The sequence below is a fragment of the Coturnix japonica genome, unplaced genomic scaffold (genome assembly GCF_054131305.1).
Source record: "Coturnix japonica strain WE unplaced genomic scaffold, WE-NBRP24 Scf054, whole genome shotgun sequence".
Classification (NCBI taxonomy): Eukaryota; Metazoa; Chordata; class Aves; order Galliformes; family Phasianidae; genus Coturnix; species Coturnix japonica.
The window spans coordinates 929496-942778 of record NW_028188957.1 but is presented as its reverse complement, the minus strand read 5'-3'; the positions used below and the strand labels follow the sequence as shown (position 1 = coordinate 942778).

The 13283-nt window shown below is 49.7% G+C and overlaps 1 protein-coding gene across 4 annotated transcripts in view; it reads right to left on the bottom strand.

Moving 5' to 3' along the window:
* Positions 1-13283, bottom strand: part of DGAT1 (diacylglycerol O-acyltransferase 1) — a 90604-nt gene that overhangs the window by 4871 nt on the left and 72450 nt on the right. For 3 of the 4 annotated variants that reach the window (XR_014941028.1, XM_085533141.1, XM_085533142.1), the window contains exons 15-16: positions 6375-6462; positions 4565-4627 (exon numbers count right to left, since the gene is read on the bottom strand). Coding sequence is in view for 3 of the 4 variants with exons in the window: in XM_085533141.1 (XP_085389267.1) it covers positions 4565-4627; positions 6375-6462 (151 nt within the window). In the remaining variant the exon portion in view is untranslated. Of the gene's footprint in view, positions 1-1662; positions 1744-4564; positions 4628-6374; positions 6463-13283 lie in introns of those variants that run through there. The other variant, XM_085533143.1, reaches the window with a different exon arrangement.

Sequence of the window (13283 nt, the reverse complement as noted above, 5' to 3'; positions counted from 1 at the left end):
AGTTATGGGGCAATATGGGGCGCTATGGGGTTACAATGAGGCTCTATGGGGCACTATGGGGTTACAATGGGGCTCGATGGGGCAATATGGGGTGCTATGGGGCACTATGGGGTCACTATGGGGATCTGGGGGGAAATAGGGGAGTTATGGGGCAATATGGGGCGCTATGGGGTTACAATGGGGCTCTATGGGGCAATATGGGGGGATAAAGGGGAGTTATGGGGCAATATGGGGCGCTATGGGGTTACAATGGGGCTCTATGGGGCTCTATGGGGCACTATGGGGGCAATATGAGACCGCGACACCAGCCAGGCCAGGGGGATCTGGGGGGAGAAAGGGGGGGGAGTCACTATGGGGTCAGAATGGGGTCAGTATGGGGCGCTATGGGGTTCTATGGGGTCAATAAGGGGATCTGTGGGGATAAAGGAGCACTATGGGGCACTATGGGGGGATAAAAGGGAGTTATGGCGCTCTATGGGGGCACTATGGGGCTCTACGGGGCAATATGGGGTGCTATGGGGCACTATGGGGATCTGGGGGGATAAAGGGGGGGGAATCACTATGGGGTCAGAATGGGGTCAGTATGGGGCTCTATGGGGCACTAAGGGGATATGCGAGGATAAAGGGGCACTATGGGGTTACAATGGGGCTCTATGGGGCACTATGGGGTTACAATGGGGCTCGATGGGGCAATATGGGGTGCTATGGGGCACTATGGGGTCACTATGGGGATCTAGGGGGGATAAAGGGGATTTATGGGGCAATATGGGGCGCTATGGGGTTACAATGGGGCTCTATGGGGCGCTATGGGGTCAGTATGGGGCTCTATGGGGTAATATGGGGCTTTATGGGGCAATATGAGGCACTATGGGGCACTATGGGGGAACTATGGGGCACTATGGGGCTCTACGGAGCACTATGGGGGCACTATGGGGTCAATATGGGGCACCATGGGGATCTGGGGGGGATTAAGGGGCACTATGGGGGCACTATGCGGTCAATATGGGGCACTATGGGGTCAGCATGGGGATCTGCGGGGATAAAGGGGCACTATGGGGTCAATATGGGGGCACTATGGGGATCTGGGGGGATATAGGGGCACTATGGGGTCAATATGGGGGCACTATGGGGATCTGGGGGGATATAGGGGCACTATGGGGTCAATATGGGGGCACTATGGGGATCTGGGGGGATATAGGGGCACTATGGGGTCAATATGGGGGCACTATGGGGATCTGGGGGGATACAGGGGCACTATGGGGTCAATATGGGGATCTGGGGGGATAAAAGGGAGTTATGGGGCAATATGGGGTGCTATGGCGTCAGTATGGGGTAACTATGGGGGCACTATGGGGTCAATATGGGGCCATTCCCATGAAGGAACCGCGACACCAGCCAGGCCAGGGGGATCTGTGTGGGATAAAGGGGAGTTATGGGGCAATATGGGGATCTGTGGGGCACTACAGGGCTCTATGGGGCACTATGGGGCTCTATGGGGCAATATGGGACACTACAGGGCTCTATGGGGCACTATGGGGGCAATACGGGACCGCGACACCAGCCAGGCCAGGGGGATCTGGGGGGGATAAAGGGGAGTTATGGGGCAATATGGGAATCTGTGGGGCACTACAGGGCTCTATGGGGCAATATGGGGGCATTATGGGGCAATATGGGACACTACAGGGCTCTATGGGGCACTATGGGGGCAATATGGGACCGCGACACCAGCCAGGCCAGGGGGATCTGGGGGATAAAGGGTCTCTATGGGGCTCTATGGGGATCTGGGGGGAAAAAGGGGCACTATGGGGTTACAATGGGGCTCTATGGGGCACTATGGGGCTCTATGGGGTCAATATGGGGCACTATGGGGTCAGTATGGGGATCTGGGGGGGATAAAGGGGCACTATGGGGCACCATGGGGTACTATGTGGCTCTATGGGGCACTATGGGGGCACTATGGGGCTCTATGGGGCCATTATGAGGCCAATATGGGGGCACTATGGGGGCAGTATGGGGTACTATGGGGGCAGTATGGGGCTCTATGGGGCACTATGGGGATCTGTGGGGATAAAGGGGCACTATGGGGCACTATAGGGGCAATACGGGGTCAATATGGGGATCTGGGGGGATAAAGGGGCACTATGGGGCTCTATGGGAAACTATGGGGTGCTATGGGGCACTATGGAGATCTGTGAGGATAAAGGGGAGCTATGGGGCAATATGGAGTTACAATGGGGCTCCATGGGGCACTATGGGGTGTTATGGGGCACTGTGGGTCACTATGGGGCACTATGGGGTCACTATGGGGATCTAGGTGGGATAAAGGGGAGTTATGGGGTAATATGGGGCACTATGGGGTTACAATGGGGCGCTATGGGGCACTATGGGGGCACTATGGGGCTCTATGGGGCAATATGGGGGCAATATGAGGCTTTATGGGGCAATATGAAGCACTATGGGGCACTATGGGGGAACTATGGGGCACTATGGGGGAACTATGGGGCACTAAGGGGATCTGCGGGGATAAAGGGGCACTATGGGGGCACTATGGGGTTACAATGGGGCTCTATGGGGCACTATGGGGTTACAAGGGGGCATTATGGGGCTCCATGGGGCACTATCGGGTGTTATGGGGCACTGTGGGTCACTATGGGGCACTATGGGGTCACTATGGGGATCTAGGTGGGATAAAGGGGAGTTATGGGGTAATATGGGGCACTATGGGGTTACAATGGGGCTCTATGGGGCACTATGGGGGGATAAAGGGAAGTTATGGGGCTCTATGGGGCACCATGGGGCACTATGGGGCTCTACGGAGCACTATGGGGGCACTATGGGGTCAATAAGGGGTCACTATGGGGATTTGGGGGGATAAAGGGGCAATATGGGGCGCTATGGGACACTATGGGGTGCTATGGGGCACTATGGGGATCTGCGAGGATAAAGGGGAGCTATGGGGCAATATGGGGCACTATGGGGTACTAAAGGGCTCTATGGGGCACTATGGGGCACTAAGGGGATCTATGGGGCACTATGGGGCACTAAGGGGATCTGCGGGGATAAAGGGGCTGTTATGGGGGTCACTGTGGGGCTGTTATGGGGTCACAATGGGGTCAGTATGAGATCACTATGGGGTCACTATGAGGTCACAATGGAGCTGTTATGGGGTCACTATGGGGCCATTATGGGGCCATTATGGGGCCATTATGGGGTCACAATGGAGTCAGTATGGAGCCGTTAAGGTATCACAATGGGGCCATTATGGGGCCGTTATGGGGTCACTATGGGGTCACTATGAGATCACTATGGGGTCACAATGGGGCCATTATGGAGCCGTTATGGGGTCACAATGGGGACACTATGGGGTCAGTATGGAGCTGTTATGGGGTCACTATGGGGCCATTATGGGGCTGTTATGGGGTCACAATGGGGTCAGTATGGAGCCATTATGGGATCACAATGGGGCCATTATGGGGCTGTTATGGGGTCACTATGGGGCTGTTATGGGGCCATTATGGGGTCATTATGGGGCTGTTATGGGGTCACTATGGGGCTGTTATGGGGCTGTTATGGGGTCATTATGGGGTCACTATGGGGTCAGTATGGAGCCGTTATGGGGTCACAATGGGGCTGTTATGGGGCCGTTATGGGACCGTTATGGGGTCACTATGGGGCCGTTATGGGGCCGTTATGGGGTCACTATGGGGCCCTTATGGGGCTGTTATGGGGTCACTATGGGGCCATTATGGGGCTGTTATGGGGTCACTATGGGGTCAGTATGGAGCTGTTATGGGGTCACTATGGGGCCGTTATGGGGTCACAATGGAGCCATTATGGGGTCACTATGGGGTCACAATGGGGTCAGTATGGAGCCGTTATGGGGTCACTATGGGGCCGTAATGGGGTCACAATGGGGTCAGTATGGAGCCGTTATGGGGTCACAATGGGATCACTATGGGGTCACTACGAGGTCACAATGGAGCTGTTATGGGGTCACAATGGGGCCATTATGGGGCCGTTATGGGGTCATTATGGGGTCACTATGGGGCCATTATGGGGCTGTTATGGGGTCACTATGGGGTCACTATGAGGTCACAATGGAGCTGTTATGGGGTCACAATGGGGCCATTATGGAGCCGTTATGGGGTCACTATGGGGCCGTTATGGGGCTGTTATGGGGTCACTATGGGGCCATTATGGGGCTATTATGGGGTCACTATGGGGCCGTTATGGGGCTGTTATGGGGTCACTATGGGGCCGTTATGGGGCTGTTATGGGGCTGTTATGGGGTCACTATGGGGCCGTTATGGGGCTGTTATGGGGCCACTATGGGGCTGTTATGGGGCTGTTATGGGGTCATTATGGGGCTGTTATGGGGTCACTATGGGGCCATTATGGGGTCATTATGGGGCCATTATGGGGTCATTATGGGGCTGTTATGGGGTCATTATGGGGTCACTATGGGGTCAGTATGGAGCCGTTATGGGGTCACAATGGGGCTGTTATGGGGTCACTATGGGGCCATTATGGGGTCACAAACTATGGGGCCGTTATGGGGCCGTACCTGCGCTGCCATCCCCATGAAGGCCCAGAGCCGGAACATCTTGAGTGGGACACTGACCAAATACTGCGGGACAGAGCAGCACACGCGTGTGTCACACGACTGGCTGGGACATGGGGGGGGTTGCACACGTGTGTGACATACGACCGGCTGGGACATGGGGGAAATGGGGGCATTGCACACGTGTGTGTCACACGACTGGCTGGGACATGGGGGGGGTGGGGGCATTGCACACGCGTGTGTCACATTGGTTGGGACATGGGGGAGGTGAGGGGGGGGCGTTGCACACATGTGTGTCACACAACTGGCTGGGACATGGGGGGGTTGGGGGGCATTGCACACGTGTGTGTCACACAACTGGCTGGGACACGGGGGAGGTGGGGGTGTTGCACACGCGTGTGTCACACAACTGGCTGGGACATGGGGGAGGTGGGGGGGCATTGCACACGCGTGTGTCACATTGGTTGGGACATGGGGGAGGTGAGGGGGGGGCGTTGCACACGCATGTGTCACACAACTGGCTGGGACATGGGAGAGATGGGGGGCGTTGCACACGTGTGTGTCACACGACTGGCTGGGACAAGGGCGGAATGGGGGCATTGCACACGCATGTGTCACACGACCAGCTGGGACATGGGAGAGATGGGGCCATTGCACACTCGTGTGTCACATGACCGGCTGGGACACAGGGGGTGGGTTGTTGCACACGCGTGTGTCACACAAGTGGCTGGGACAGAGGGGGTGGGGGTGTTGCACATGCGTGTGTCACACGACTGGCTGGCATCCGGGGAGGTGGGGGGCGTTGCACACGCGTGTGTCACATGACTGGCTGGGACATGGGTGGGGTGGGGGCGTTGCACATGCGTGTGTCACACGACTGGCTGGATTAAGGGGGAGATGGGGGTGTTGCACATGCGTGTGTCACACAACTGGCTGGGACATGGGAGAAGTGGGGGGCGTTGAACACGCGTGTGTCACATGACTGGCTGGATTAAGGGGGAGATGGGAGGTGTTGTACACGCGTGTGTCACACGACTTGTTGTGACATGGGGAGGTGGGGCGTTGCACATGCGTGTGTCACATGACTGGCTGGATTAAGGGGGAGATGGGAGGTGTTGCACACGCATGTGTCACACGACTGGCTGGGATACAGGGGAGGTGGGGGGCCGTTGAACACATGTGTGTCACACGACTGGTTGTGACATGGGGGAGGTGGGGGGTGTTGCACACACGTGTCACACAACTGGCTGGGATACAGGGGAGGTGGGGGCAACGCACACGCGTGTGTCACATGACTGGTTGTGATACAGGGGAGGTGGGGGGCCGTTGCACACACATGTGTCACACGACTGGTTGTGATATGGGGGAGGTGGGGGGTGTTGCACACACGACTGGTTGGGACATGGGGGAGGTGGGGGGTGTTGCACACGCGTGTGTCACACAAGTGGCTGGGACACAGGGGGTGGGGATGTTGCACACGCGTGTGTCACACGACTGGCTGGATTATGGGGAGAGGTGGAGGGGCATTGCACACGCGTTTGTCACACGACTGGTTGGGACATGGGAGAGATGGGGGGCGTTGCACATGCGTGTGTCACACGACTGGCTGGGTTAAGGGGGAGGTGAGGGGCATTGCACACGCGTGTGTCACACGACTTGCTGCGATACGGGGGAGATGGGGGATGTTGCACACACGTGTCACGCAACTGGCTGGGATACAGGGGAGGTGGGGGGCGTTGCACACGCGTGTGTCACATGACTGGCTGGATTAAGGGGAAATGGGGGACGTTGCACACGCGTGTGTCACACGCACCTCGTGGAAGAAGGCGGAGGCCAGGAATACAGCCGTCTGTGCCGTCCATTTGCTCACCCCGCGCTTCAGCATCGGCTTGTAGAAGTGCCTGCGGGGGGATGAGTGTGTTGCACGGTGCTTGTGCAAGGGGCGGGTGTGCAAAGGGAGGGAAAGGGGGATGGGCGTGTTGCACGGTGCTTGTGCAAGGGGCTGGTGTGCAAAGGGGTATAAGGGGGTATGGGGGGGTTGTACAGTGTTTGTGCAAGGGGCTGGTGTGCAAAGGGGGGAAAGGGGGATGGGCATGTCGCACTGTGCTTGTGCAAGGGGCTGGTGTGCAAAGGGGGGGGAAAGGGAGGTTGCATGGTGCTTGTGCAAGAGGCTGTTGTCCAAAGAGGGGGGGAGAGGAGGGATGGGGGTGTTGCACAGTGCTTGTGCAAGGGGCTGGTGTGCAAAAGGGGGTGGAAGGGGGATGGGCGTGTTGCACAGTGCTTGTGCAAGGGGCTGGTGTGCAAAGGGGGTAAAGGGAGGTTGCATGGTGCTTGTGCAAGGGGATGGTGTGCAAAGGGGTATAAGGGGGTATGGGGGGGTTGTACAGTGCTTGTGCAAGGGGCTGGTGTGCAAAGGAGGGGGGGAGGGGGATGATGGGAGTGTTGCACGGTGCTTGTGCAAGGGGGGGAAAGGGCTATGGTGTGTTGCACGATGCTTGTGCGAGGGTCTGGTGTGCAAAGGGGGGGGAAAGGGGGATGGGGGTGTTGCACGGTGCTTGTGCAAGGGGCTGGTTTGCAAAGGGGGGGGAGGTTTATGGGTGTGTAGCACAGCACTTGTGCAAGGGACTGGAGTGCAAAGAGAGGGGAAGAGGGGGTGGGTGTGTTGCACAATGTTTGTGCAAAGGGGGGGAAGGGGGATGAGTGTGTTGCATGGGGCTTGTGCAAGGGGCTGGTGTCCAAAGGGGGTGGAGGGGGGGTAGGGGGGTTGCACAGTGCTTGTGCAAGGGGCTGGTGTGCAAGGGGGGGGAAGGGGGGAATAGGGGTGTTGCACAGTGGTTGTGCAAAGGGGGGGGAAGGGTGGATGGGTGTGTTGCATGGGGCTTGTGCAAGGGGCTGGTGTGCAAAGAAGGGGAAGGGCGATGGGTGTGTTGCAAGACATTTGTGCAAGGGGGGAAAGGGGGGATGGTGTGTTGCACGGCACTTGTGCAAGGGACTGGTGTGCAAAGGGGGGTGGAGGGGGGATGGGTATGTTGAACGGTGCTTGTGCAAGGGACTGGTGTGCAAAGAGGGGAGGAAAGGGGGATCAGTGTCACAGTGTCGGTGTCACACTATTGATGTTGGTGTCACACTATTGATATTGGTGTCACACTATTAACGGTGTTACACTATTGGTGTCACACTGTTGGTGTTACACTATTGGTGTCACACTATTAATGTTGGTGTCACACTGTTGGTGTCACACTATTAATGTTGGTGTCACACTATTAATGTTGGTGTCACACTGTTGGTGTCACACTATTAATGTTGGTGTTACACTATTAATGTTGGTGTCACACTGTTGGTGTCACACTATTAATGTTGGTGTCACACTATTAATGTTGGTGTCACACTATTAATGTTGGTGTCACACTGTTGGTGTCACACTATTAATGTTGGTGTCACACTATTAATGTTGGTGTCACACTGTTGGTGTCACACTATTAATGTTGGTGTCACACTATTAACGTTGGTGTCACACTGTTGGTGTCACACTATTAATGTTGGTGTCACACTATTAACGTTGGTGTCACACTATTAATGTTGGTGTCACACTGTTGGTGTCACACTATTAATGTTGGTGTCACACTGTTGGTGTCACACTATTAATGTTGGTGTCACACCATTAATGTTGGTGTCACACTATTAATGTTGGTGTCACACTGTTGGTGTCACACTATTAATGTTGGTGTCACACTATTAATGTTGGTGTCACACTGTTGGTGTCACACTATTAATGTTGGTGTCACACTATTAATGTTGGTGTCACACTATTAATGTTGGTGTCACACTGTTGGTGTCACACTATTAATGTTGGTGTCACACTATTAATGTTGGTGTCACACTGTTGGTGTCACACTGTTGGTGTCACACTATTAATGTTGGTGTCACACTATTAATGTTGGTGTCACACTGTTGGTGTCACACTATTAATGTTGGTGTCACATTATTAATGTTGGTGTCACACTATTAATGTTGGTGTCACACTGTTGGTGTCACACTATTAATGTTGGTGTTACACTATTAATGTTGGTGTCACACTATTAATGTCGGTGTCACACTATTAGTGTTGGTGTCACACTGTTGGTGTCACACTGTTGGTGTCACACTATTAATGTTGGTGTCACACTGTTGGTGTCACACTATTAATGTTGGTGTCACACTATTAATGTTGGTGTTACACTATTAATGTTGGTGTCACACTATTAATGTTGGTGTCACACTATTAATGTTGGTGTCACACTGTTGGTGTCACACTATTAATGTTGGTGTTACACTATTAATGTTGGTGTCACACTATTAATGTCGGTGTCACACTATTAGTGTTGGTGTCACACTGTTGGTGTCACACTGTTGGTGTCACACTATTAATGTTGGTGTCACACTGTTGGTGTCACACTATTAATGTTGGTGTTACACTATTAATGTTGGTGTCACACTATTAATGTTGGTGTCACACTATTAATGTTGGTGTCACACTGTTGGTGTCACACTATTAATGTTGGTGTCACACTATTAATGTTGGTGTCACACTGTTGGTGTCACACTCATAATGTTGGTGTCACACTATTAATGTTGGTGTCACACTATTAATGTTGGTGTCACACTGTTGGTGTCACACTATTAATGTTGGTGTCACACTGTTGGTGTCACACTATTAATGTTGGTGTCACACTATTAATGTTGGTGTCACACTGTTGGTGTCACACTATTAATGTTGGTGTTACACTATTAATGTTGGTGTCACACTATTAATGTCGGTGTCACACTATTAGTGTTGGTGTCACACTGTTGGTGTCACACTGTTGGTGTCACACTGTTGGTGTCACACTATTAATGTTGGTGTCACACTTAATGTTGGTGTTACACTATTAATGTTGGTGTCACACTGTTGGTGTCACACTATTAATGTTGGTGTCACACTTAATGTTGGTGTTACACTATTAATGTTGGTGTCACACTGTTGGTGTCACACTATTAATGTTGGTGTCACACTTAATGTTGGTGTTACACTATTAATGTTGGTGTCACACTGTTGGTGTCACACTATTAATGTTGGTGTCACACTATTAATGTTGGTGTCACACTGTTGGTGTCACACTCTTAATGTTGGTGTCACACTCTTAATGTTGGTGTCACACTGTTGGTGTCACACTATTAATGTTGGTGTCACACTATTAATGTTGGTGTCACACTATTAACGTTGGTGTCACACTATTAATGTTGGTGTCACACTATTAATGTTGGTGTCACACTATTAATGTTGGTGTCACACTGTTGGTGTCACACTATTAATGTTGGTGTCACACTATTAATGTTGGTGTCACACTGTTGGTGTCACACTATTAATGTTGGTGTCACACTGTTGGTGTCACACTATTAATGTTGGTGTCACACTATTAATGTTGGTGTCACACTTAATGTTGGTGTCACACTATTAATGTTGGTGTTACACTATTAATGTTGGTGTCACACTATTAATGTTGGTGTTACACTATTGATGTTGGTGTCACACTATTAATGATGGTGTCACACTATTAATGTTGGTGTCACACTGTTGGTGTCACACTATTAATGTTGGTGTCACACTATTAATGTTGGTGTCACACTATTAATGTTGGTGTCACACTATTAACGTTGGTGTCACACTGTTGGTGTCACACTGTTGGTGTCACACTATTAATGTTGGTGTCACACTATTAATGTTGGTGTCACACTGTTGGTGTCACACTATTAATGTTGGTGTCACACTATTAATGTTGGTGTCACACTGTTGGTGTCACACTGTTGGTGTCACACTATTAATGTTGGTGTCACACTATTAATGTTGGTGTCACACTATTAATGTCGGTGTCACACTCATAATGTTGGTGTCACACTGTTGGTGTCACACTATTAATGTTGGTGTCACACTATTAATGTTGGTGTTACACTATTAATGTTGGTGTCACACTATTAACGTTGGTGTCACACTATTAATGTTGGTGTCACACTATTAATGTTGGTGTCACACTGTTGGTGTCACACTATTAATGTTGGTGTCACACTATTAATGTTGGTGTCACACTGTTGGTGTCACACTATTAATGTTGGTGTCACACTATTAATGTTGGTGTCACACTGTTGGTGTCACACTATTAATGTTGGTGTCACACTATTAACGTTGGTGTCACACTATTAATGTTGGTGTCACACTGTTGGTGTCACACTATTAACGCTGGTGTCACACTATTAATGTTGGTGTCACACTGTTGGTGTCACACTATTAATGTTGGTGTCACACTATTAATGTTGGTGTCACACTGTTGGTGTCACACTATTAATGTTGGTGTCACACTGTTGGTGTCACACTATTAATGTTGGTGTCACACTATTAATGTTGGTGTCACACTATTAGTGTCACACTATTAATGTTGGTGTCACACTATTAATGTTGGTGTCACACTATTAATGTTGGTGTCACACTATTAGTGTTGGTGTCACACTATTAATGTTGGTGTCACACTGTTGGTGTCACACTATTAATGTTGGTGTCACACTATTAATGTTGGTGTCACACTATTGATGTTGGTGTCACACTGTTGGTGTCACACTATTAATGTTGGTGTCACACTATTAATGTTGGTGTCACACTGTTGGTGTCACACTATTAACGTTGGTGTCACACTATTAATGTTGGTGTCACACTATCAATGTTGGTGTCACACTATTAATGTTGGTGTCACACTATTAATGTTGGTGTCACACTGTTGGTGTCACACTATTAACGTTGGTGTCACACTATTAATGTTGGTGTCACACTATCAATGTTGGTGTCACACTATTAATGTTGGTGTCACACTATCAATGTTGGTGTCACACTATTGGTGTCACACTATTAATGTTGGTGTCACACTATTAATGTTGGTGTCACACTATTAATGTTGGTGTCACACTGTTGGTGTCACACAATTAATGTTGGTGTCACACTATTAATGTTGGTGTCACACTGTTGGTGTCACACTCTTAATGTTGGTGTCACACTATTAATGTTGGTGTCACACTATTAATGTTGGTGTCACACTGTTGGTGTCACACTATTAATGTTGGTGTCACACTATTAATGTTGGTGTCACACTGTTGGTGTTACACTATTAATGTTGGTGTCACACTATTAATGTTGGTGTCACACTATTAATGTTGGTGTCACACTGTTGGTGTCACACTATTAATGTTGGTGTCACACTATTGGTGTCACACTATTAATGTTGGTGTCACACTATTAATGTTGGTGTCACACTATTAATGTTGGTGTCACACTGTTGGTGTCACACTATTAATGTTGGTGTCACACTATTATTGTTGGTGTCACACTATTAATGTTGATGTCACACTATTAATGTTGGTGTCACACTGTTGGTGTCACACTCTTAATGTTGGTGTCACACTATTAATGTTGGTGTCACACTGTTGGTGTCACACTCTTAATGTTGGTGTCACACTATTAATGTTGGTGTCACACTATTAATGTTGGTGTCACACTGTTGGTGTCACACTATTAATGTTGGTGTCACACTATTAATGTTGGTGTCACACTGTTGGTGTTACACTATTAATGTTGGTGTCACACTATTAATGTTGGTGTCACACTATTAATGTTGGTGTCACACTGTTGGTGTCACACTATTAATGTTGGTGTCACACTATTAATGTTGGTGTCACACTATTGGTGTCACACTATTAATGTTGGTGTCACACTATTAATGTTGGTGTCACACTATTAATGTTGGTGTCACACTGTTGGTGTCACACTATTAATGTTGGTGTCACACTATTAATGTTGGTGTCACACTGTTGGTGTTACACTATTAATGTTGGTGTCACACTGTCGGTGTCACACTATTAACGTTGGTGTCACACTATTAATGTTGGTGTCACACTGTCGGTGTCACACTATTGAAGTTGGTGTCACACTATTAATGTTGGTGTCACACTGTTGGTGTCACACTGTTGGTGTCACACTATTAATGTTGGTGTCACACTATTAATGTTGGTGTCACACTATTAACGTTGGTGTCACACTATTAATGTTGGTGTCACACTATTAATGTTGGTGTCACACTGTTGGTGTCACACTATTAATGTTGGTGTCACACTATTAACGTTGGTGTCACACTATTAATGTTGGTGTCACACTGTTGGTGTCACACTATTAATGTTGGTGTCACACTATTAATGTTGGTGTCACACTGTTGGTGTCACACTATTAATGTTGGTGTCACACTATTAATGTTGGTGTCACACTATTAATGTTGGTGTCACACTGTTGGTGTCACACTGTTGGTGTCACACTATTAATGTTGGTGTCACACTATTAATGTTGGTGTCACACTATTGGTGTCACACTATTAATGTTGGTGTCACACTATTAATGTTGGTGTCACACTGTTGGTGTCACACTGTTGGTGTCACACTATTAATGTTGGTGTCACACTATTAATGTTGGTGTCACACTATTAATGTTGGTGTCACATTGTTGGTGTCACACTATTAACGTTGGTGTCACACAATTAATGTTGGTGTCACACTATTAATGTTGGTGTCACACTGTTGGTGTCACACTATTGATGTTGGTGTCACACTATTAATGTCGGTGTCACACTATTAATGTTGGTGTCACACTATTAATGTTGGTGTCACACTGTTG